The sequence below is a fragment of the Zosterops lateralis genome (assembly GCF_965231275.1).
Source record: "Zosterops lateralis genome assembly, chromosome: 20".
In the NCBI taxonomy this organism is placed as follows: Eukaryota; Metazoa; Chordata; class Aves; order Passeriformes; family Zosteropidae; genus Zosterops; species Zosterops lateralis.
Window position 1 is genome coordinate 6,002,290 of NC_139780.1, and position 24,035 is coordinate 6,026,324.

Sequence of the window (24,035 nt, forward strand, 5' to 3'; positions counted from 1 at the left end):
CCCCGCTCGGCTCAGAGCACAGGGGCGTTTGTTTGAACAGCTCCAGAGCAAAGAGCAGGGGAAGAAAGTTTGGGCTGGGAGCGTGGTTTTTTCCCCAGACGTCAGCACAAGGCGGAACAGGGGCTGGGGAGGGAGCCGGACTCAGGGCAGCCGTGATCCCCCCCCACCCCTCCTCACCCCTTATTTAAAAAAATATTTATAATTATTTTAATTTTTTCTCTTTTTCTTCCGGAGGGGGGGTGGGTGGGAAAGGGGGCCGGGGAGCGGCCCGGCACCTCGGGGTGGGCTGCGGGCTGGGGGTGGGAGCCATGGACTCGGCGCCAGCCTTTGCCATGGACAAGCCGTTCGCCCCCGGCGCCGTGCGCGGCCCGGAGCCGCCCGAGAACGCTCAAAGCCGGAAAAACTTCAGCGTGAGCCACCTCCTCGACCTGGAGGAGGTGGCGGCCGGTATGAACGGGACCCCCGCGGCCGGTCCCCCGCCCGCCGGTAGCGGCAAGGCCGTCCCGGAGCCGTCGGGAGGCAGCAGCGGCAGCGAGGCAGCGCCCCAGGACGGTGAGTCCCGCCGGCCCGGGATGGGCTCCCCGGGGATGGGGCAGCTTTGGGGAGGGGCTGTCCCCGCCGTGTCCCCCCTGCCGCGGGCCGGGCACCCCGGACAGAGGGGGTCGGTGTCCCCCCGCCGCGGGGTGGGGAGAACCGGGGCGGAGACGGGGGAGCCCCGTCGGGGTGAGCTGCGAGGGTGCCGATCCCCCGACGGCTGGGGCAGAGGGACCCCGCACCGTGAGAAAGGGACCCCGCACCGTGAGAAAGGGACCCCGCACCCGGGATAGGGGTACAGGGACCCCACACCCCGGACAGGGGGCACAGGGACCCCACACCGGGTCAGGGGTACAGGGACCGGGACGTTCCCGGGAGGTGGGTCTGTGCCGGGGCCTGCGGGGTCCCCGTTTTCCCTCGGGGCTCCCGGTCTCGGTTTCCGGGCGCGGAGAGCGGGGGCGGCCCGGCGGGGCCGTGGGGACCGGGGACGCAGCGGGTCCCGTCCCGGCGGCCGCAGCTGCGTCTCTCCGGCATCCCCAGGGACAGGAGCGGGGCTGGAGAGGAGAACGGGACCGGCCCGGGACGCGGCTCCGTGGCGCTCGCTCCTGGCCCGGAGGCGCGTTTTTAACGGGACAGTCCCGCTCGCGTCTCTCCCTCCGCGCCGCTCCACCGGTCCAGCGCATCTCCGCTCAGGTCCTGGGGCGGGGGTGAGGAGGGTTCTCCCCATTCTTGGGGCAAAGCCACAGCGCGGGGGCAGCTGGCAGCCCCCAGAGCCCCCCGGAGCGCCTCGGGACACGGAGGTGACAGAGGGGAGGCAGAGCGTGGGGTGGGGGTGCAGCCTCCCATCCCCAGGTACCTCCCTGAGGGGTGGCATTCCCCAAAAGTGTCTCCCGGCTGGGCTGTGCTACCCCAGGTTTGTTTTCTACAGCCCCGGGGTGCTGACAGCTCTGCCGAGGGTCTGACCTGTGCCTGGCCAGGGTGCACAGGGAACTCGGGAATCTGTGCTGTTGAAGGGAGCTCAGTCCCTTCAGTCCCCCCGGGGCTTTCTCTGTCCCCTCCCGTGGCTCCTACACTGAGGGCAGGTTTGAAGCATCTTTCTCCAACCCACAACTCATTCCCTGCACAACCACCTTCCTTCACGGGGCAGCCCCACTGAGCCCCCAGCCTGCTCTGCTGAGCCTGGACGCTGCTTTTTGGGATGATATCTGGTATTTTCAGTGTTATTTTCCACCCTCCCTCCCTTTCCCTTGGGTTTTGTTTGTACTTTTGGCAGTGTCTTTGGGGCTGTGGGGAGGGTTTCTCCTCCCTGTGGGTCTGTAGGGAGGACAGTATTCCGTGTGGGATCAGTGCAGCCTTTGGAAACCCAGCCCTCAGCAGGCTCACAGGGCTGTTTGCAAAACAGCAGAGAAACTACTGCCCCGCTGGGCTCCTAATGCACCCAAAGAACTCAGTGTGGACCCAGAGTGATGCCAAAAACAGAGTGAGAGGCTGCACGATCACCACAAGCCTAATCTTCACCCCAAAAGCCCGTTCCTTCTGGGGCAGAGGCCCTGGGGTTTGGTCTGCAGATCCAGCACTGCTGGCCCATGTCAGATATTCCCCATTAGCACCTGTTCTGGCAAGCCTGCATGGATAGAGACACCATCAGCATCTGGAATGCTCTGACAAGCTGACCAGCAGTTGAAGCATTTCTGATGGTGAAAAATACCTGGGAGTTGAGAGCAGTGGGCGAGAACAAGGAAACAGAGATAAGAACCTGTGAGCATGCAAAGCTGGACCTTAGAGACTCTTACTTGCTTGCCACTGACTTAACTGGGATGCAGTTTCCTAAATTGACATGGGGAGACTCAAAATACCAGGCAAAAGTCTTGCCTTTGTGAGCATCAGCCTTTTGCTCCAGATCCGTGACGCTTTTGGCATCGGTGCAGTGACAGCAGAGGAACATTTACTGCTGACCTTATCTTTTATTGGCATCCTGAAACAAAACAGCCTCTCAGCGTTTTCTCTCATCTTCCTCTTCACCATTGTGGGGTTTTTCTGCCAGATGCAGGTTTGGAGCCCCACAGGTGGTGACAGTGGGTTTGTTGTGAACACAAGTGGACACAGTGCCCCCTGCATCACTCCTTAGGATGTGGCTCTGTGCTCCAGCCAGGAACCATCGGGGTCCTTTTGCTGCTGGGTTGGAGGAAGAGCAGCCCTGAAGCTGCTGTGAAGCTGCTGGGACCAGGCAGGGCTCACCATGGGCTGGGGGCCTGTGTTGGCAGAGCTGGCACAAGGATGCTTTAGGCAGCTCCAGGCTGTGCCCAGCAGGCTGCGACCCCAACAAACCTCCTTCCCCAGGGAAGCAGCAGTAAGAGTTTTCTGTTCCGGAGGTTGGCACAGCCAAAGAAACTCAGGGCAGGGGTTTATTATCTGCAGAAGGGGATTCAAACCCTTTCCGACCTCACCCACCCCCTGTCGCTATCTGCTGATACAAGTTGTGAGGCAGATGAGGGATCTTCAGTCTGTCTTACATCCCCCACCACACAGCCCTGCCTGCTGGAGAGGGTGGCTGGAGGCAGCCCCATATCTGGGGGCCCTTGGCACATCTCTCCTCCAGGAGTCTCTTGCAGGGCTGGCACATCCCTTCCCACCTGCCACTTTCCAGGCTTTTGAGGACCAAAGCCATGCCTGACTCCCTCTCCACCCAAGGGGCTGCTCAGCCCCTGCCTGGCCCTGAGTGTACCCAGCACATCCTCCCGAGATGGTCAATACAAATATCTGTGTGACTCATTCCTATCATGACACCCAAAAATCAGAAATCCCACAAGCCAGGCAAGAACAAGGAAAAGTCACCAGGGCGGTGAGAGCTCATTCACATCCTCATCTTCATTCTCCCCTGGAGTGGTGCAACAGCCTCGCATCGAAAACCTTCGGCACAACTTCTGAGGTCTTGAAAGCTTGTTCACCTCCTTTCATTAGACTAACAAATAATGTGTAACGCGAAACATCTGTTAACAACAGCCCTTAATGTTCTCAAGATGATAAAGCAGGAGGGTAATTTTAGCCAGCAAGCCTTGACTGATGGCTTTTCAAACAATGAACTTACTTTGGTGCCGCCTGGGGATGGAAGAGGGAGTCGTGCATTGCCTCCAGCAGCTACTTTGGGGCTGAAAACTCAGAAAGAGTCACTTTTGTCACAGCTGAGCTGTGACCCCTCCAAGGGGATTTTTTGGCATGGGGAAGGCATGCATTGACCATTTATTTGGCTACAGCCCCTGGGACCTGGCAGTGGGATGGGGTGGTGTGGTGGCCTCTGGACATCCCGTTTTCAGAACAGTGCCTGCAGCCCCTTCCTCATCCCCTGGGGCCCTCTGACCTGTTCTGGGGCTGTGAGGAGGCTGAGCAGAGCAGTGATGAAAGAGAGAAGAAGCAGCACCCAAAGGGACAGAGAGGATTATGATTTTGTTACAACAAATTTGGTTTGATTATGTAAACTGGAGTAGCTGAAAAGGGAGAAGTGAAGCAGAGAGGGACAAGGACCTGGTATCAGAGGGGAAAAGGGACTTAGTCCTGGAGTTAAAGTGATGGCTGATTGCCCCAGGTAGCCCCCAACTCCTCCCAGGGCTCAGGCACCTTCCTTGGCAGAGCCATCCCAGGTGATGTCCCTGTGGTGTCCCAGTCCAGGGACTGTGCTGGTCCTGGCTCACAGGACGGAGTTTGGCTGTGCTGCTTTGCCTTCCCAAATACCACTTGTCCCCATCAGATGTGGGCACAGCTCAGGGACACCCTGACCTCTTTGTGCTGGCAGGAGGCAGCTCTGGAACACCATGACTGGGATGTGCCTTTGGGGATCTGCCCTCCCTGGGACATCTGTGCATGTTTAATTGCTTGGCCACAATTAAACCCAGTGTCATTAACTCGTGGCCAGTCCCCTGGGCCTGGCTCAGTGAGATTGGGCCATGGGCACAGGGACCCAGCTGAGGCCCCCCTGTCCTGTCACACCCATCAGACCTTTCTCTCCAGCACCCATCTGCTTTCCACAGCCCCAAAACTGCTGGGCATCCCCCAGGCTGCTCTGCTGGGAGGCTTTCCATGGTTTCTGGATACCTGACCAGGGACAGGCAGTGGCGTAGGGACCCCAACACAGCCCCTGTGGAGGGGAAGAGGCTTTGAGAATTGTCTGATAGATGTGGCTCAGCTCTCCAAGGAGAGGCTTTTGTTCCCTAAAGGAGGTGTCCCTGCTTTTAGGGGTGGCACCACCTCCTGCTTGCCATGGCGTGTGGGATGAGGTTGGGATACACTGGAGTGGGGAAGCAGGGCTGGGGTGCAGTGTTTACAGCACCTACCATCCCTCCAAACAGCAACATCCTCCCCAAAACAGCACCAGCTCAGGGTGCCTGGCTGCCCTCCCAGACTGGCCCTCCTGCAGGGCCCTTGGTGGGGACAGTCCCTGTTGGCAGAGCTGAGAACGGTGGCATCTGAAGCAGAGGGGGAGGTGAATCGTCCCTGTCCTTGTAAGGCCAGCCCAGCCGAGTGGGTGGCACCGGGACAGGAGCCATCCTTGCTCCTGTGACCAGACATCACCTCCCTGTCCTCAGCCTGGGGGACACCCCTTGCCTGGAGGGCTCTGAGGGCTGCAGACCTCAGGACAAGAGGATTTTCCCCATATGCCTTTAGGGGATGCTGGAGTGGGATGGTCCCCAGAGGAGGGGAGGGCCCTTGTCCAGTGCCTGATGCTGGCAGGTCCCCAGTGCAGCATCCATCAGCAATTAGTCAGTAAGCACCAATTAATTTGTGTGGGAGCTCCCCACCCTGCAGCCCCTCTTAGCCCTCCACATTTGTTTTTGCTTACTGCACTGCTGGTAACAAAAGGGATGGATGGATGGATGGATGGATGGATGGATGGATGGATGGATGGATGGGAGCCTGACGGGTCTGACGGACTTTCAGCCACTCACAGGGAGCCCAGTCAGGAAAAAAGGGGCTGTGTTGAGGGACCCATCCTGTACACCCCAGGCTGATGCAGGGGAAGGGGACAGCCCCAACCTGCAGAGTGTTCCTGCTGCTAGGCTTCCCCATCCCTCCACTGTGGTTCTTACCCTGTGTCTGTGCCACAGGACCACTGTCCTGCACATGGTCCCCTGCCCTGCACAAGAGGAAACTGGTTCTCAGGTCCCATCTATCCAAAAACTGCCGTGGGGTGGGAGTGCTGCTTTCCCATGGCATAAGGAGGATAAAGGGTTGAATTAGGTCACCACCATGCAGAACCAGCCAGAGCAGCACAAATCACAGCCAGGCACAGGCAGGAATGGGGGTCACAGCTGGAAGAGACCCCAGTTCTCATGGAGCTTCTTGCATGGAGTTCACCCTGGTGCCACCTCTGTGTGCTTCCCTGTGCCCTCCAGCCTGGAAGGGTGACACACACTCACCATCTCACTCCTCCCACAGTGACATCCACTCACCCTCCTGCTCCTCCCGTGGTGACACTGGGTCACCATCCTGCTCTTCCCTCTGCCATGGGCTCCTGTCAGGCTCTTGCTGACTGGTAACACCAGGGCTCTGATTTGGAGAAAATTTGCCCCTAGATGAGCTGAACATCCCCACCTGGGCTCCAGGCTCCCCCCACCCCAGCTCGGGGGGCTCTGGGCTGGAGCAGGGGCCCCAGGAAGTTGCTCTGCCCACACTGAGCCCTCCCCAGGGCACAGGGAAACACATACCAGCACGTTCCTGCAGCGCTCTCAAGGCTCTGCGGGATCCCCACACGTGCTCAGTTCTGTGCTGGGAGAGCTCCTGCCAGACGGGAGAGGGAAAAAAAACCCAGACCCAGGGCCTGGGGAGATGGGAACCCTCTGGCTAGAGGAGCCCAAGAGCTGGAGCAGCCTTGGCAGGGCCAGGAGGGCAGGAAAATCACTTTTCTCCCCCACTTCTCATTGCTGGGATTTTTCTGTGCTCAGCACCCCCGGTGAGCCGGGTTTTGGCAGGCATTGCTGTGGGGGATGCTCCTTCTGAAAACACTTTCCAGCAAGGAGAATAAATGTGTGACAGTGTCCAGAAGGGACAGTGATGGGGTCCTACATGTTATGGGGACACAAGGCTTTGCCTCACTTCCCTGGGAGCCTTGGCAGCACCCAGTGATGTGTTTTAGTCCCCAGCAGCAGCTCAGACACCCCCTGACACAGCCATGCCCAGCCCAGGAGGGTGTTGGGGTGCAGGGACACCTTGCCTGTCCCGCCCTCGGCTGTTGTGTCTCGCTCGACCAGGAACAGCTCAGTGCAAGATTATTTCCCCTCTCCTTTTGGGCTGTTATTTCAGGGAATGGGGCTGATTCACAGGAAAAATATGAAATTTCGACTCTGTGCAGCCAAGATGGGTGTATTTCAACGAATCAGCATTTTAAGAGAGCCTGGGCGTGTGTCTGTAGCTGGGAGGCTGATGAAATGATTTGGGGCTTTGAGGCTGCCTCGTTAGAAAATCTCCTCTCTCCCAGGGAGTGGTGCTGATCACCCCCTTCACCCAAGGCTGATTTCCTCCAGCCACTGGGAATTATCTCCCCAGAGCTGTAAAATCATTGAGCTGAAGGGATGAGGTTTGAAGCAGGGTTGGGACCCGGGTGTTTTGGGATTGGCAGAATTGGTGTCCCCACACTGGCATCTCATTCCCTCCCTGCAGCATGAGCTGAAGCTGGAAGAAGTTTTCCTTCCAGGATGGGATCCCTGAGCCAGGGAACTGGGTCAGAGCATCCTTTAAAGTGCTGGGGCAGTGGGTTATGGATGGCCTGAGCTGGGACTGAGCAAGGATTTAGACCAGGGTTAATGCAGATCAGGTTTTTCCTGGCTGGAAAAAGCAGCTGGGAACAGAGTTGGAGTGTGGTGGGCAGAGGCAGCCGCCCCCTGCCTGGCCTTGGTGATGCCCAGAAGGGTCAGGGATGATGGAAACAGCAGAGCTTTTGGGGAGAAGGGCCTGATTTGGGGTTTCAAGGCGGTTTTGTGATGCCTTTTGGCGAGGACTGCCCCAAAACTGCCAAACTGCTTGTTTTTCGCTGGACAAACCCTGAATTTCCGAGAACTAACACAAAAATTCCTACCGTCGCCCTTGAGGCATTCCCGATGTTTGCCTTTGCCCGAGGGACGCGTGACCGCGGGCGATGTTTTCCAACCTTCCCACGGCGTGACGAAACGCCCTGTCCGCGCTCAGCATCCCTCAGCAGACACTTCCCTGCGCTCTGCTGGCCCGGGGAGGAGCAGCCCCGGCCCCGGGACGTGCCGGTGGCATCGCTGGCAGCTTCTCAGCCCCGCCAGGTCCCGCCGGGTGCGGCTCCTCAGGCGGGGAATTGCGGGGTAAACGCGGGATGCTGATGCTGCAGGAACTGCGCGAAATCGCTCCAGTTTGTGAAGGAGCAAAACCATCCTTGGGGATGTTAAGGGGACAGGCAGGGTTGCCTTTGCCACCCCGTCCCCCTCAGCCCCAGCTGTGCGGCTGCAAACGGCAGCTTGGAGGGCGTTAATTGAGCAGGAGAGATAATGAGGCTGCAGTGTTGTTGTTTTCTGCGGGTTTAGGGGGGGATAACAGCCCCTGGGAGGCTGGGCAGTGCTGGGGGGACCGCTCAGGTCCTGGGGGATTCCAGGCCGGCTGGGAGCCTTCAGAGAGCGGCAGCGCCAGCCGCCGGCCCCCTCCCCTTCCCTCCTCATCCCCCTTTGAGTGCATATAATAAAGCAGCTTTTCAGCTGCGGCTGCAGTGATAGATCAGGAAGAATTGTATGAGTCTATTAAAGTCTGTGTGTCTCTGAATGGAGACTGTGGCTAAGCCAGGCGCCAGGCTCGCGCATTGAACCAGATGTGGAGAGGCGCCATCCTTTCCAGCCACTGAATCCGAGAGGCTGCAGGCTTCACACGCAAGGAAACTGGAGTGCACATGGCAGGGGAGCCGGGGGAGCGGCGGGGAGCAGCACATGGCAGCGGGGTGCTGGGGAGGGGGCACAGCCCGGCGCTCCCCGCAGGCACCGCAGCCCAGCCAGGGGCAGCGCTGGCACCGCGGGGCTCGGCTGCCTGAGCCACCCCGGGCTGGGGATTGCACCCCGAGTTGTGCAGGGCATTGATGGGGGGAGCTGTGTTGAGCCTTGGGCTGTTCAGGACATTGCAGTGTGTGTTTGGAGGGGCTGCTTCGCACCCCAAGTTGTGCATTGTACCACAGGTTGGGGAGGGCATTGCTGGGTGGGGTGAGGATTGTGCTGCACCCCAAGCTGTACAGGGCAATGCAAGGTGTGTGTGGTGGGGTTCCACAGCACCCCAAGCTGTACAGGGCAGTGCAGGGTGTGTGTGGTGGGGTTCCACAGCACCCCAAGCTGTACAGGGCAATGCAGGATGTGTGTGGTGGGGTTCCACAGCACTCCAAGCTGTACAGGGCAGTGCAGGGGGAGGTGTGTGGCACTGAGCCATTCAGGGGAGTCACGCTGTACCCCAGGTCCTGCAGGGTGTTCCTTAGTGGAGGAGGTTGTGTTGCACCCCAGGACACTGCCCGGGCTGTCAGGGGTGACTTGGGGGTGGCAGTAGCAGCGGTGGTGCAGGGGAGCACTTAGAGGAACCCGGACACAGCACTGGGTGCAAAGAGCCTGGTCCTGCAGCAGCACAGCTGGGGAGGGTACAGGATGGGTCATGGGTAGCTCCTGTCCCCAAACCCAAGAGACAAGACAAAAATAGAAGGACAGAAGAAAGGCAAGAAAGACAGAAAGATGCCATCCTGCTGGGGACAGCTGCAGCTGGCAGCTCCAGGGGCTGGTCAACCCATGGATCCTGTGTCCCCAGCAAAAGTGTGAAGCAGAGTCTGTGCAGGGGACGCAGGTGACATGGGGACGGCCACTACAGGGCTGTGCTGGGCTGGGCTTGGGCTGGGGCAGCTGCCACACTCCTTCTCACCAAATTCACTTTCTCATCTGGGCTGGCCACATGGCTGTAATTTGGGGGTTGTAAATACTTCAGGGGAATTTTTAAATTTTAAAAAAACTGTTTTCATTTAAATTAAAAGACACTCAAGCATTTCTATTAGTATTAGAGGTTTACAAAACTTAAAACAAATGTTGAAACTAAACTACCAGGCAATGTCCACTTCAGGAAGCCCTCTGCATGTTTGACATGACCCAGTTACCCATTGGGCAGTAAGTTTTAATTTTGTATCAGGGTGTCAGGGTGCCCAGTGTGGCAGAAGGGTGCTTGGTCTCCCTGGGGACCTGAAGGGGATGAAAGCTTGGAGTGATGAGGGTGAGAGTCTCAGCTCTGCTGACCTTTGTAGAAGCAGGACCCTGATGTTCCTGACTCCATCCTGTCATCCCTGGTGTCCTCCCCTTGGCTGGCACCTGCCCTCAGCAACCTGACTGTGATCCTGTCCCCACTGTCCTCACTGCCCCTGCCATCCCTGCCATCCCTGCCATGCAGGGTTCTGCTTTAACCTGGAAACAGTTAACCAGGCTGGGTTGAAAAAAAAAAAATACTAGCCACTTATTAAAATGAATGTTTTACAATAAATTTGGCGAGAGGCCACCAACCTCAAATGAAAACCAGACTGGAGGACAGAGATGCTGCTTGCTGGCAGGGCCTTCCAGGACGTCTGTGCGTGCAGGCACAGCCCACGAGGGTCCTCCTTGGAGCAGGGCTGGGATGGGGTCCCAGTGGGGCTCACACCCATCCCACACCCTGGCCAGGCATGCCGGTGTCTACAGTTGGTGGCAGTGGAATGGGCTCTCAGCAGGTGCTGGTGCTCACTGATCTAATGGGTGCTCAGTGATTTGCTGGCCTGGGTGTGAAAAACATCCTTTTGGCCTCAAAAAAGAAAAGGGACTTGGGGCAGTGGCAGTGGGCAGCAGGAGGGGACATCATGGGAATTCTCATCATTCCCCCTTGTCCCTGCCTGCCTCCTTCCCCCCCTTGGCAATGACCCTGATGCAATGGGGTCTCTGCTTTAACCTCGTGGGGCTGGTGTTGGGTTTCAGTGCCAGATGCCATTGGGACTGGCTTGCTTGGGCTTTTGCCTATTAAATTTAAAAAAAACACCTTTTTTGGGGGGGGGGGGCTGGGGAGGAGAGGAAGGCTGGGATCACCATGCCAGGGGTCCCTGGCTGGGAGCCAGCCCTCCACACAACGTTTCTGCTGTGCAGCCCCGGCTGATACAGTTTTATTTTTCAAACACTGAGCAAAAGCCCCAGTGAGCTCTCAACACCGTGATGGCCTGAGGCACCCCTCATCCCCTTCCCAGCCCCCAGGAAAACTCACTTTGCAGTTAAATCCAGGATTTTGGTGGCACTTTGCAAGCACAGGCCGGTGCTATTCCTGGGCTGGTGCTTGCACAGGTCTCATTAGTGTTAATTAATAACATGTCTGTGCCCTGCTGGAAAACCAGGTAACCTGTTATGTCAGGTGGCTGCATGTGAGTGATGTTGACGCCTCTGTGTTGGCATCATGGATGCACCAAATGGTGCCTAAAAGGTCTGCAGGATGGGGAAGGGAAGCAGCATGCTCAGCCCTGATGTAGGGCAGCAGGGTCTGTGCTGGCATTGTCCATCCTCTGTCCCACCATCCCACTCTCCAGTGGCTGTGGGGAGCCACCGTGGCTGTTCCCTCTGCCCAGACCCCTCACTGCAGTGCCTGGGGCTGACCCAAATCCCAGCATTTTGGCCACAGGGTCTGTGCTGGCTGTTTCCCTGAGCCACGGAGGCCCATTCACACATCCGTGAGCCACCACCATGCTGCTCTTAATGAACTGGCAAAGAGGGGAGGCTGCATCCCCAAGGGAATGGATCTCCAGGAGCATCCCAGGGTGCTGCAGTGTGTGAGGTGCAGGACAGCCCAAGCACTGCTCTCATCCCACCCCGAGGAAGTCTCCTGGCTGGGAGATGAAAGCAAGCTCTGCAGTGAATGCCTCCTTGCCGGGAAGGCTCCTGGCTGGTGGTGGCTGTGGGAGAGCGAGGGCCTTTTGTTGGTCCCTGGGCCTCCACGGGGCGGGGGGGGAGGGGGGGCGGTTGGCAAATTCACAGGAGAACAAAATGAAAATTCCTGCTCCCCCGTTGGTCGGTGCTGCTCAGAACTTGGCTTGGATCAGTCAAACCCACCATGCTGTCTTTTCCTGAGGCACTTGGCTGTGCTGGGAGGACTTCAGCTCCTGCTACCCCCAGCCCTGCAGCCACAAACATCTGCCTGAGGAGCCCTTTGGTCTGACACAGCCTCTCAGAGCATCCCTGCATGCCAGGGGCACCCATCCCAATATCTGTCCAGTCTCCCCTCTCCCCCTTTGGCATTTGGAGGGGACATCCAGACTGGCACCTCTGTGGATGAGTTTTTGGAGGCTCTGTGTGACTCCAGCCACAACTAGGAAAAGAGGGGTGCAAACCCCTTTGAGTTGCATGATTCCCTGCCATGAGCAGGGAAGATGCCAGATCCTGACTTCTCAAAGCCACTGTACCCAGCAAATCCGTGCAGACGCTGGCCTTTCCCACGAGCCTTTCCTCCTCACCATGCCATTCCTTGAGGGGCAAACCCGTTGTGGAGCAACACCCGAGATTTGCCTCAGCTCAGCTCCATCCCCACGGAGTGCTGACACAATGGAGGCAGCGGTGGCTCTGGAGCCGGGACAGCCCATTGTGTCGGGCTGCAGCCGCAGCCTCCTGTGAGCACACGGGATGCTCCTGGCAGCTCCTGCAGCCCTGAGCCAGGCTGGGGTCACCCCGCCTGCCGCGGCCCTGGGAGGGAACGTTTCTCTCGCAGAGCGTGGAGCCCAAGGGATGCTCTCAGCACTCCGGGTCCGGGCTGGCTGCCCTGGGCCGGTGCCACCGCCGGCGGGAGCAGCCAGGCAGTCTGAGCCCCCACAAAGGCCCCGGCTCCGGCTCCCGGGGTGCGGGGGACGGGCAGGGGGGAAGCACAGCCGGAGGCGGGTCCCGCGCCGGGCGCCAGCGCTGCCGCAGCCTTCGGGGCTGTTTCTCGTGTCAGGGAATGCGGATGGGGCCAGGCTCTGTGGTCTGGATCCTCACGCAGGCTCGGGGCTGGGGCCAGGATGCCGGAGTGCATCCCGAGCCACTGAGCCCGGCAGCAGGAGGTGTCCGTGTCACCTTCTCCAAAGGTCTGTCCACAGGCAGTTCCCACCCCAGGTAAAGGGCGGGTGATTCATCCTGTGATTCTGATGGCACCATCTCTCCCAGATCCGTGGGAGAGTGGACAGGAATTTCTTGTGCTGCTCAGCCTACTCCCCTTACTCCCACCAGAGCTTTGTGGCCAGAGATGTTCCCCAGCCCCTTCCTGAGGCTTGACAGCATCCCACCAACCCTGCCTCCTCCTTCAGGGAATGTGGCTGCAATTAATTCATTAAATGCTTCCGCTGACGCAGGAGCTGGCTGTGCCAAAACACCATTCCTGGGGCCTGGCCTCAGCTGGGTGAGTGCTGTGTTGGGCTGTGCAGGAGCCTCTGGCCAGGGCAGTAGCCTCTGGCATGGTGGGAAGTGCTGGGAATGTTCAGGGGCTCCTGAGCACTCAGAGCCTCAGGGCTTTGCCTGCAGCCCTGTGGATTTCATCAGCTTTCAGGGCATCCTCTCTAAATCACAGCACAAGACTTGGCTGGCTGGTTCCTCACCTGGCATCTCCAGCATCTGCTTCCCTTCATTCTTTTCATTGTCTTCCTCCTTCCTCACTGTGACTTCCTGATCTTCTCCCTCTCGTGCACTTGGGTTTTGCACCATGGCTGCCCTTGCTCCAGAGCCGACTGGAGAGCCAGCTCTGAATCCACTCACAGCTCTCAGCAGTGAATTTGGAGGCTAATTCTGGGCTGAAACCATCCCTAAGGGAAGCAGTGTCTCATGACATGGGGATCTTCCTTTTCACATTCTTTCTATTCTCAGTACCCATCTAAACATCATGTTCCCAATGCATTTGCTGCACTAAGAATGAGCTATAAAAAGGCTTCAGTGCCACCACCAGGTTACCAGCACAGGCTGGACACATCCCCACTGAGGTGCAGGGATGCTGCTGGCTCAGCCAGGACCTTCCTGGTTTGTTCTGGCTTTCAGCTGGACTTGCTGTGATGGGTGCTCAGACACCACACACCATGCAGGGGTGCAAGGGGAAAACCTCCTGGGCTCTGGGGGTGCAGGTCCATGGAGCATCCCTGGAGCTGCAGCACTGTTGGGCAGGATCTTCTCAAAATCCACCCAAAAGGGTGTTTGTGTGGCTGGGGGTAGCAAACTGTGGTGCTGGGTGGTTACTGGCTGGTGCAAAGGCAGCTCTATAACCATAAAATACGCTGCTGCTGCCTGTCAGTGAGCACAGGCTAAGGCCCCCCTGGGACAGCCTTGGCCTCTTTCTTGGTCCAGGCTTTTGCTGCTCCTTTTAAACAGAGACACTTTTCCCCCAGCAAAACTGGCAGCCTGTAAAAACGTGTCAGCGTTTCAGTTTTTTCACAATTAATGAGGTGAAACATCCTCGGAAACATTTCGCTGTAATGTTTCTCCAGTAGCTGGGACTTGCCCCTCTCTTAAATTTTTCATGTATGCCACTTGAGCTGAGAAAGTTTCCTTCGGACTCAGCACATTTGGACCCCCCCAGCTTCAACCTCCCCCCAGAGCCTTCAGCATTCCCAGGGTCTTTGTGAGGCTGGGGCTGGGCTGGAGGGGGAACAGGGAGTGGCAGTGGGTTGGGATGAGGAGGTGGGAGCCTAGGGAGGGGCTGACAGCCCTTGTTCCCCAGGGATGCCCTGTCCTTCGTATCCATGGATGTTCCCAGGATGGGTTTAGACCTCACAGCATCATGCCCAGCAAAGCTGGGGCTGCCATCCTGTGGGCAGGGGTTGGTGTCCCCAAAGGCTTCTCCCCTGGGTAGTGGGATGAAACCATGCAGAAAATGGGAGTTTCACCAATGTGGCTTTGCTCTCAGGCTGGTGCTGTGTTGGTCCTGTGCACCCAGGCTGGACTCTCTGGTGGGTGCAGGAAAGGCACTGTACCTGGGTGACTCAGCATGTGTGGAGGGGCAGATTCCTGGCTGCTTCTCAGCCCCCCAGGCTTTCCAAGATGATTTGGGGAGATTAAAGACCCGTTGTGGTGTAGGCATCTCTCACCATCCCTTCTGCAACAAACCCTGTTCTTCCTGTGCCCAGCTTCCCTTTGGCCTGTGGAGCATCCCTCCTGCTATCTCTCTTCCTTGCAAAGCCCTGGTAAAACCCCCCATGGGCTCCCAGGCTGTTTCCAACTGCATCCCAAGGCAGGATGGTTGGAAGTGGCTGTTGGAAAGAGAGATCATCTGCACTTGGCAGCTCATGCACCCCCAAATCACACCTTGGCTTCAGGTGTCTCAGCTGGAGGTTGTGGAATAAAGAGGAGCTGGAGTGGGCACACACCATGGAGGGGCAATTCTCAAACCCCAGAGCTTTGCTCCAGCTCGCTGCAGTCCGAGGGGAAAGGACTTTGCATGATTTAGAGGAACAAGTTAAACAATTGCACATGAAACTCTGGCAGACGTCATCGCCGGAGCTCTCCTCGCTTCCCCTGGGTGTATAAAGGGATGAAGGGAGTGCACATGTTTACCGAGAGAGACCATGGGAGAAACGAAAGACATTGTTTTTCCAAAGGATTTCTTGGCTGTAAAAGACCTCCACCACCCTGCGGCTTCCCTGATGAAGGCCGAGCGTTAATTTGTTAAATCCACATCAAGTGCCCAGAGAACCCGTTGTTTATTTTTGCTAATTCAGCTGGCTGAGATCAAATTGGGGTTTTATTTGTTAAGGATAAACCTTAATTAATAAAAGCTATTTATTTGGCTTGAGCTGGCCGCAGCCTGAGGGTCAGATATGCCACGATCATTATTTCAAGTAAAACAAACCCAAAATGTCTCTCAACAGTTTGAAAAATGTAGAAACTTAGAGGGCTGAATTTATTTGTCTTAGGAAGAATTTACAGCTAATTCCCTCCAGGCTATTTCAACCCTTAAATTATACCCAAGAAGAAAAAAGGAGGAAAAAAATGCCATTCCAGGCGTAGTAGGGAAGTAAATAGTACAGCAGATTTGATCATTTTGGCTGGGGGGGGGAGTGTGAAAAATTTAAAGCTTAAAGGGTCTTTGGCAAACTGCTCGCAAATAAATGGAACGTGTGAAATAATTTAATGACAGAAAACTGTTCAGGGCCATGGGGGCTGCGGTGCAGTGGAAAATGAAACACGTTGGAGGAGATGTAGCCTGGGCTTTTTGCGTGAGAGGGTTGAACTTGCTGCCTTCTGACCTGGAAAATGGGGGTATTTGCACCCCAAAGCCAAGTGGTAGAATTGGATTCAGGAAAACTTACCTCAAGATGTGGTGGTACTCATAGGGAGAGGGGTTTGCAGCAGCCCCTGGGGGAGAGACAGGCCGGAATTTGGCTGAAGTGACCGTCTGGGGTAGCAGGGATGGTGCTGGGCAAACACTGTGCTCTGGATGAGCATTTTGCAAAAAAAAAAACCCCAAACTGAGTGTCCAGAGGGGAGACTGAGCATGGCTGGCAATAAAGCCCATCCCTGAAAGACATCCCAAGAGAGGATCCGTGTTTCCAGGGCTCAGGGGAGTGAGCTGCTGGGATTGTCAGTGCTGGCTGATCTGGAGCGCTGCTGCTCTGAGGCACTAATGGAGCTCGTAAGTCAAAACCAAAGCCTTGGTGGAAATCGAGTGAAAATTACCTCCTAACAGTGCTCAGCAGCAGCTGTGGGAGGCTGGGGGCCCTGCCAGTGTAAGGGTCCCCCTTGGCAAGCCTAGCAGCAAGGCTGAGACCCACCGAGTCCTTCCTATGGAAAACTAATGGAAGCACAGAGGGAAAAGTCAGGAGCTGGAGAAGGGGGCACAGCACAGCTCTGACTTGGGGTGGTGGTGCCTTTGCAAATGGGGCAGGAGTTCTCAGTGTGGCACAGTCCAGACTTGCCAGCATTGGTGCTCCCACAGGGAGAAGGGTTTTGGGGTGATTCCCAGCACCCCATGGCATCCATAGGGCACAGCACTGCTCCTAGGCTGCTTCTGCAGCTCTCACACAGCATTGCCTGAGGCAGGACAGCCCATAGAGGAGGCTGGAGGTTACCCAGGGCACATCTAGCACCCCAAAACTCATCCACATCACAAGTGAAAAGTCTCCTGTCTTTCCTAACACTCTGGGGCAATATAAGGCTTTTTTTGTGATGCACATTGGCCCATCCTGCTCTGTGCAAAGCCCCTGTGCCTCCCGCTCCCCATCCTCCCCCGCATGTCATCTTTCGTTATTCAGTAATGTTATCCCCCCTGTTTTCCCCCTTTCCCTGCATTTCTTCTCCTTTCAGCGGAAATTGTAATCAGTGGAAGATAAATACAGGGAAGGTGGCTGGGGGGAAGGCTCAGGAGCCCATCTGACCTCAGGGTTGGCCAACCAAACTGGTCCCTCCAGCCCAAATGAACCCCCAAATTATACCTGACAAAGGCAAGGGTTTGGCTTTCCCCATAACCTCCGCAGGCACTGCTTTGGGACAGAGCAGTGATGGTGGGAAGCTGGTTTTAAGTTTGTGCAATTACAAACTTTTATTCCTGGAAGTCCACTGGTCTGGGGAAGTGGTTTCCAATTCCTCCATCAAGGTGTCAGCAGGTCTGGTTAAATCCAAGTCCTGCTGATGGCAGTGAGAGGACAGAGTGTCTTCAGGGGACCCAACTCATCCCCATCCCCACTCCCATTCCTTTTTTGATGCCACAGAGTACTTAGCTATCCTCATTTTTGGGAAGCTGATTTGGGGCTATTAAAGCATCTCTGATAGAAGAGATCCAGCCTGACTGTACATTGTAAACCTGTCAAACACTCACCACCAGCAATTAGGGTGGCATTTGTCTGGTCCCACAAGCCTGCAGTGCCTGAGCTAATGAGGAAAAGATGTTGATGCATTACCAAGGCTCATCCCTAAGCAGAGCAGAGGATCCAGGCAGGCACTCCATGTGTGGAGCTGCCTCCCTGCCATACAGAGATGGCCTGGAAAAGGTGTGGAAGGCCCTTCCATTAAAAGCAGCAATAGAGGCTGAACAAAATGCCCCAAAGCTGGCATGGCCCAGGGTTTGCAGGTCTCCAAAAACCCAGGAACCAACTCTGGTCTTAAACCTAGATCCCAGCACGACTGCCAGCCCTATAGAGGAAGCACTCAGCACCACTTGTCTCCTGTGGCTGTTTAGCTCTTCCTTCTGTGGGTTTGGGGAGATAAAAACCAGCCAGAAATGTGACCAGATGCTACAGAACTGGATTGAGAATTGATTTTAAAAAACTTTCCTCCTCCTCCTTTCTTTCAGCCAAGTTAAAGTGGGTGAGAAAAGTCATCACTATGGAAAAGTCCTATAGCCAGGTTTAAATTGAGGATGAAGCCAAAGGGGGTTTATAAATTTTATTTATACATGTCCCAGGGTTCTGTTGAAATCATTGCCAGTTTGGTGACGGGCAGTGTGTGCCCTTGTGACTACGCCTTTTGAACCAAACCCTGATCTGCCATTTCCCCAGAAGCCCTGTGGCATGGTCATAAACCCAGCATGGAAACCTCTCACCCTGTTACATCCTGTAGCTCTTTCCCAGCCTGATGGTTCCCATTTCAGTCCCAAGCTCCCAGAAAACTCAGGGACAACCATGGCTGGACTTCATGTATTTTAATCCAGCGGCTCGTTAGCTCGCTGAAGGAAAACAGGACCAAAAAAGGAGTTTAACTAAAAGGGGCAACTGGAAAGCAGAGACTGGCAGAACATTTGAAGCTGCAGGAACAAGTGCTGGAGGGAATTCTGAGAATTTTATTTGTGAGCCTTTAAACACGATTGGTGGCAAAGGGCAGTCTGTGGCTTCCTGGCTGGGGAAAGGATCTCAAACCCACATATTTCAGGCACTGTCCATTGTGTCTTCACCCAGCCAAGAAGGCCATATTCAAAATACAAGATCACAGATTGCTGATGGTCAACCAAGGCCAAGTTGTACCTACAGCACAATAAAAGACCCAGAGAAATGTCGCTGCCTGCAAAGAGGCCTTGGGAGAATGGCAAAGTTGGGCACATAGGGGTACTAGGGACTTGATGAAAAACTTTTTTTTTGACGTTTCATGGCTTGAATTATTCAGAGTTAAGGTGCAAGAAGGTTTTTCTGGCCTTAAAGATCTTGGCAGTTTCCTCCTGCTCAACAGCTTGATAGCGTCTTGACAGCATCAGAGTTAATATCCCTTCCAGTAGATTTTGTTTGTTGCTCAAGCATTATCTGAAAATGCTGCACTTATTAAATAAGTATCACGATCAATATTATTAGCAAGTATTTAATTTGTGAGCATACTCAGGGGATGGTGAGTTCTGCCACCCTGGCCTCTGCAATGATATAGAGCAGAAAGCCCCAGCATACCCCTGCCATGAATCAGAATGTCATAAAAATTATTAACATTTCAAATAATCCCAAAATACTTTCCCACCAGTAGGTACAGATTGGATCCAGATGGTTTATTAACAGAAAGAATCATTAACCAGTACCTCCACAAGGGAGCACGACAGCGAGTCGTGCTACCCACAAAGCCTTTGCAGGCAGCAGACTGGGTGTCTCGGAAAAAAGCTTCATAAACTTGCCCAAACCTTATGATATTAGTGACAAAGAGGAGATTAATCTCAGCCTGGCTGACAGCCCTAGATCAATACTGAGAAACCAGACTACACCCTCAGCTTCACGTTTCCGTGAGCCAGCAAACCCAGAAATAAACACTGCGGAGGCTGAGCCCTGCGAGACAAGGTGCCGCTCGCTCTGAGCTCTGAAGACCAGGGTTGGAAGAGCAGATGCTTGGCTGCAGTCCTGTGTCACCTTGGGGACATGCCACAGCTGGGGCCTCGGGGGATGCTGGAGGTGGAAGCTGAGACCCACATCTTGGGGGTGTTTTGGTGCTGAGTTTACATCACCATTCATGAAAGCTTGACTTAAAGTCTTAGCAAGAGCTGAGCCCCAGCTTGGATCAAGTGCAGCCCCAGAATACACTGACACTTGGTATTCAAAATCAGGTCCACATGGTTTTAGCCAGATGTAAAACCACCACAGGCCTTGGTAAATTTTGAGGTTAACCCTAAGCTCCAGCAGGTCATCAAAATAGGTTTTGATTCTCATGGACATCACAGGGTTGCACATTTGCAGCTCCCCAGGTGCCTGAACAGAGCATGGTGGGCACAGAACAGGACACTGCAGACCCCCAGGAGGGCTTGAGCTTGGCTGGGTCGTGGGGTCTCACATGGGTCTGGCTCTCATGTGGCCTCTCTTCTTTCCCCACAGGAGAGAGCCTGAGCCCAAGCTGTGGGGCAGCCAAGAGGAAGAAGAAGCAGAGGAGGAACCGCACCACCTTCAACAGCAGCCAGCTGCAGGCTCTGGAGAGGGTCTTTGAGAGGACACACTACCCCGACGCCTTTGTGCGGGAGGAGCTGGCAAGAAGGGTCAACCTCAGTGAGGCCAGAGTCCAGGTGAGCACAGGTTTGTGTGGGAGAAAACACCCTGTGCCTCGCCCCCAGGCAGGAGGAACAGAGGCTGTTCCCTCCTTTGTTTCATCCTGCACATCACCATGACCCATAGGACAGATGCTTGGGATATCCCTGCTCTCACTGGGCCCCCACTGACCACCTTTCCCCCTGTCACAGGTGTGGTTCCAGAACCGGAGGGCCAAGTTCCGCCGTAATGAGAGGGCGATGCTGGCCAACAGATCAGCATCACTGCTCAAATCCTACAGCCAAGAAGCAGCCATTGAGCAGCCCATGGCACCACGACCCACTGCACTGACCCCAGAGTATCTCTCTTGGACCAGCACCTCCCCATACAGGTAGGTGGAGGCTCTGGAGGAGCTGGGGAGGAGGTGGCTGTGGGGCAGGGCTGCCTAGAGACCACTGCAGTGCCACAGGAATGCAGCCCTGTGCCACTGCTGGGGATTTGGGGAGTTTTATGAGGCTGAAAGGAGCTCGTCTGACTTGGCTTTGGGAACCATTTCAACTCTGAGCTTCTGCTGCCCAACACTGAGCAGGCTTCCCTGTGTCCCTGCATTTCAGGGGTGGAGCAGGCGTCCTGGTCCTCGCAAGGGATTTGCTTGGCCTTGTGCTGACCCTTCCCGCATCTCGGCACAGGAGGTGGCATGGGTCCCTTCTGGTTCCCAGCTGTTCATGTTCAGCCATCACATCCAAAAGCACAAAGCAGGGCCTCCTGGTGCATAGTTTGAGGGGTTCCCACATCCATCCAAGCACATAAAAATGCTGAAGCCTTGGCTGTTATTGTGAGAGATCTCCAAAAGGGAACAGCCAACTTGGCCTGGGAAGCCAGCAGGACCGCAAAGGGCATGGGGACTTTTCCATGGGCCATTGCCTCATTCCTCCCTGCTCCCTCCCCACAGCACTGTGCCGTCGTACAGCTCCAGCGGGACCGCAACGCCCACCCAAGGGGTGAACATGGCCAACAGCATCGCCAGCCTGCGCCTCAAAGCCAAAGAGTTCAGCCTCCATCAGAACCAGGTGCCAACTGTGAACTGAGCAGGGCAAACCCCATCCCATGGCCTCCTCCAGGATACAGCGTGGAGCTCCTGTGCCGGTCCAGGACAAATCCGCTGCCTGCCCAACACACATGCCACTCATCCAGTGTCTCAGCATCTTCTCTCCTCTTCCCTTCCCTTCTGAAGGTAGAGTCAGTCCTAGGCCGAAGTGGCACATAATTATAGCCACATATGGAGTGAACTTGGTTAGAAACTTGCTTTTCCGCACACCCTTATAATAACGGCTATATATACACACATACCCCCCACACGCTCTTTGAGGACAAACAGACTTGCCAAGGGAACAAGAATTTGCTTCCAAACATGGAAGGATCTTGGACTATTGGATTTGACCAATTTGGGTATCTTGCCCAGAGAGCCAAAGAGTTATTGGGTCTTCTCCTCCCGCAGGGACAGTGTGGGTGGATCATGAGCCCCCCTTTCCACCAGGCTGTGACTTGCGGCACTCAACTTTGTGTGCCAAAGCTGATCCATTTGTTCATTTCTTTGTGCAACCCCAGCCACAGCGTGGGGTTTGGGACTTCCCAAAGTTTGGGACTTTGGGAAGCCAATAGCTCACCCATGCCATGGCCAGTCTTGGCCAGCCCTCTGCACTGTTGCTACCTGCATTTAGGAGCTGCCTATGCTGATGGCATCAGGCTTTGTCCCTTCCCAGAGGGACAAGCAGAGCTGCAGCATTTCCACAGACCCACCTGGAGCCTGTGAGCTCTCCCGTGAGCTGGGGATGCATCGCCAATCCCCAAGCAGGCACCGCTGCCCTGCCTCGGTGGATTTGCCAGCGATTCTGCAGAGCCCCAGGTCATTGAACCGTCCCAGGGAATGAGAAAATTGGAAAAAGCTGTTGGGTTCCAGCTGAGTAGGCGGCTCCCAGCGCTTCGTGCCAACGAAGGCTTCGTCTTCCGGAGGCATAGCCTCCCTGTTGGCAGCTCTGCAGATGTGCTCGGGGGTCTGGGGCCGGCAGCTCCATGGGGGGAGGCTTTCTTGGTTTTGCAGAAAGGAAATGGTTTCCCCCCTCATCCCACCCTGCTGCGCAGCCTTATGAGGCTCCGAGGTGGGATATGCAGGGGGATGGACACAGGGTGGGCAACATGGCCCTAATCCATGGGACTGAGCTGTGGAGAGACGCAGTCTCTACATTCCCCTGCCAGTTCCACAGCTGGAGTGGTGGAGGTGTGGTGTCCCTGTGGACAAAGCCCACTGGAAACCAGATCACCCTTTCCTCACCCACTGGAAAGAGCCACCAGCCAAGCATGGGGACACCACCAGCTCAGAGGGGTGGACTGGACAGAGAAGACAGCAGCCCTGCTTCCCTGGAAGGGGTTGGTGTGGCGGCTGCAGCAACAGAGCTGAGGACAAATAGAGCAATTACTGAGGTGCCTCCTCCAGGTAAACATCCTCTGGTTGGTGACACTGAGGCTGCAAGTGCCACAGCTACAGAGTGCCCACCTGAGACCCCCAGCTCTCAGGAGCATCCTCTCCTATTCCCACTGGGGCTCTCACTGCACCTGCATGTGGGACCCAGTGCAGCCTTCAGCTGCACCCCAGCAATGCCAGCATGGGGGCACTCACCCAGCACCCAGAGCTGGAGTCCTGATGAGAGAGCCATCTCCTCTGCCTGGGGGTGAACCAGCCCCTCCATCCTGCCTCCAGCCCCTGCCCTCTCTGCTCTACAGTGCAGCCCCCAGTTGGGAACAGCTACCTTCTCCTCCTCAAGCTTGGCAGGCAGGGAGAGGGCACAGCCTGACTGACACTGTCCACCTCATCCAGAGAGCAGTGTCACCCTAAGTACTAACCCTCTGCCCCCATCCATATTTCTAGGGCTGGTATCTTTCCCATTTGTCATGCCAGAAGAGGAGCACACAGCTCCCCACACTGCACAGAGACCTGCCAAGCCAGGGGGAAGAGGGATCCACTGTGGATCAAATCACCCTGAGAAACAGCACTTGGGGCAGGAGGAGGGGGCTGGGGGGATCCTATTCCCATGGAAAGCACAGGGCTCTTTTTTCAGTTATACAAGATGAAACCACAGGGATATAAATGTCGCTGCCTCTTTGAGAACATTAATGAAAATAAACCCATTTAATAGTTTGCAGATGCTGTTTCTGTAAACCTAAAAAAAGCAGGGAATAAATATTTCTTCACTAAATATCTATATGTATATCTATATTTGAAAACATTTGCTCCTAATCTTAGGGCCCCTCCTTTGCTGTGCTTTTGGCAGCTTATCACAGCTTGTCAGTCAATGCTGAACTCACCAAGAAGAGATACAAATTGCACTCATGGAGGGGTAGCAGGACTGAGGGATTATTGTAATCTAAGCTCTCTCGCCCTTTCTATTTGTACATTTCAATTACTTGTAACAAGATCCATGGTGGATTTGTTTTTTTCTTCTGCATGTCTGTGTTTTGGAAATTTTTGTAAGGTTTTGTAAAAACAACTCTTGTGAAATAATGGAGGAATAAATATTTTACTGAGTAGAGCCATGTCAGTGCATGTGATAGGGACCTGAGTCTTCCATCACCAGCCACTGTGGTTTCCCCAACTGTCCTGGACAAGCAGCCTGGGCAGAAATTGATTTAAGAGGCAGCAAGGAGGGTTAGATTCTGCACAGAAATTGAGCTGAAAAAAATGAAAGGGTAGAAATAAACCATCAGATTGTAGAGCACTTTCCAGGGAGCAAAGGCCCGCAGGTGCAGAGCATCAGGCACCCAAAACAGGAGGAATCAGTGGTCAGGCAAAGGCAGTACCAAATAGTTGAGGCAGCCAAAAAACAGTGCTGAGCTATCAAGCAGCAGATTTAATGCAATGTGGAGAGGTGTGAAGATGTGCCCTGGGGAAACTGCCCAGCTCATGCTCAGAATGAAAGACAGTGAGTCAAGTGGCAGGAATTGCTAGGAAAGGATTGGAGAGCAAGGCAGAAAGTGTCCTCACAACACAAAAAAAAGCCTGAAATTCACCACCCCAAGATATTGCGGAGGTCCAAGGTATGGTGCT

At 55.4% G+C, this 24,035-nt stretch overlaps 1 protein-coding gene across 1 annotated transcript; it reads left to right on the forward strand.

Moving 5' to 3' along the window:
• Positions 1-308: 308 nt before the first annotated feature.
• PRRX2 (paired related homeobox 2) lies at positions 309-23,462 on the forward strand (the record flags this gene model as incomplete). The annotated part of the gene is made up of 4 exons (XM_083875557.1): positions 309-552; positions 19,787-19,971; positions 20,146-20,324; positions 20,886-23,462. The coding sequence occupies 4 exons, from the start codon at positions 309-311 to the stop codon at positions 21,019-21,021; spliced, it is 744 nt and encodes a 247-aa protein (XP_083731683.1). The 3' UTR covers positions 21,022-23,462.
• Positions 23,463-24,035: the final 573 nt, after the last annotated feature.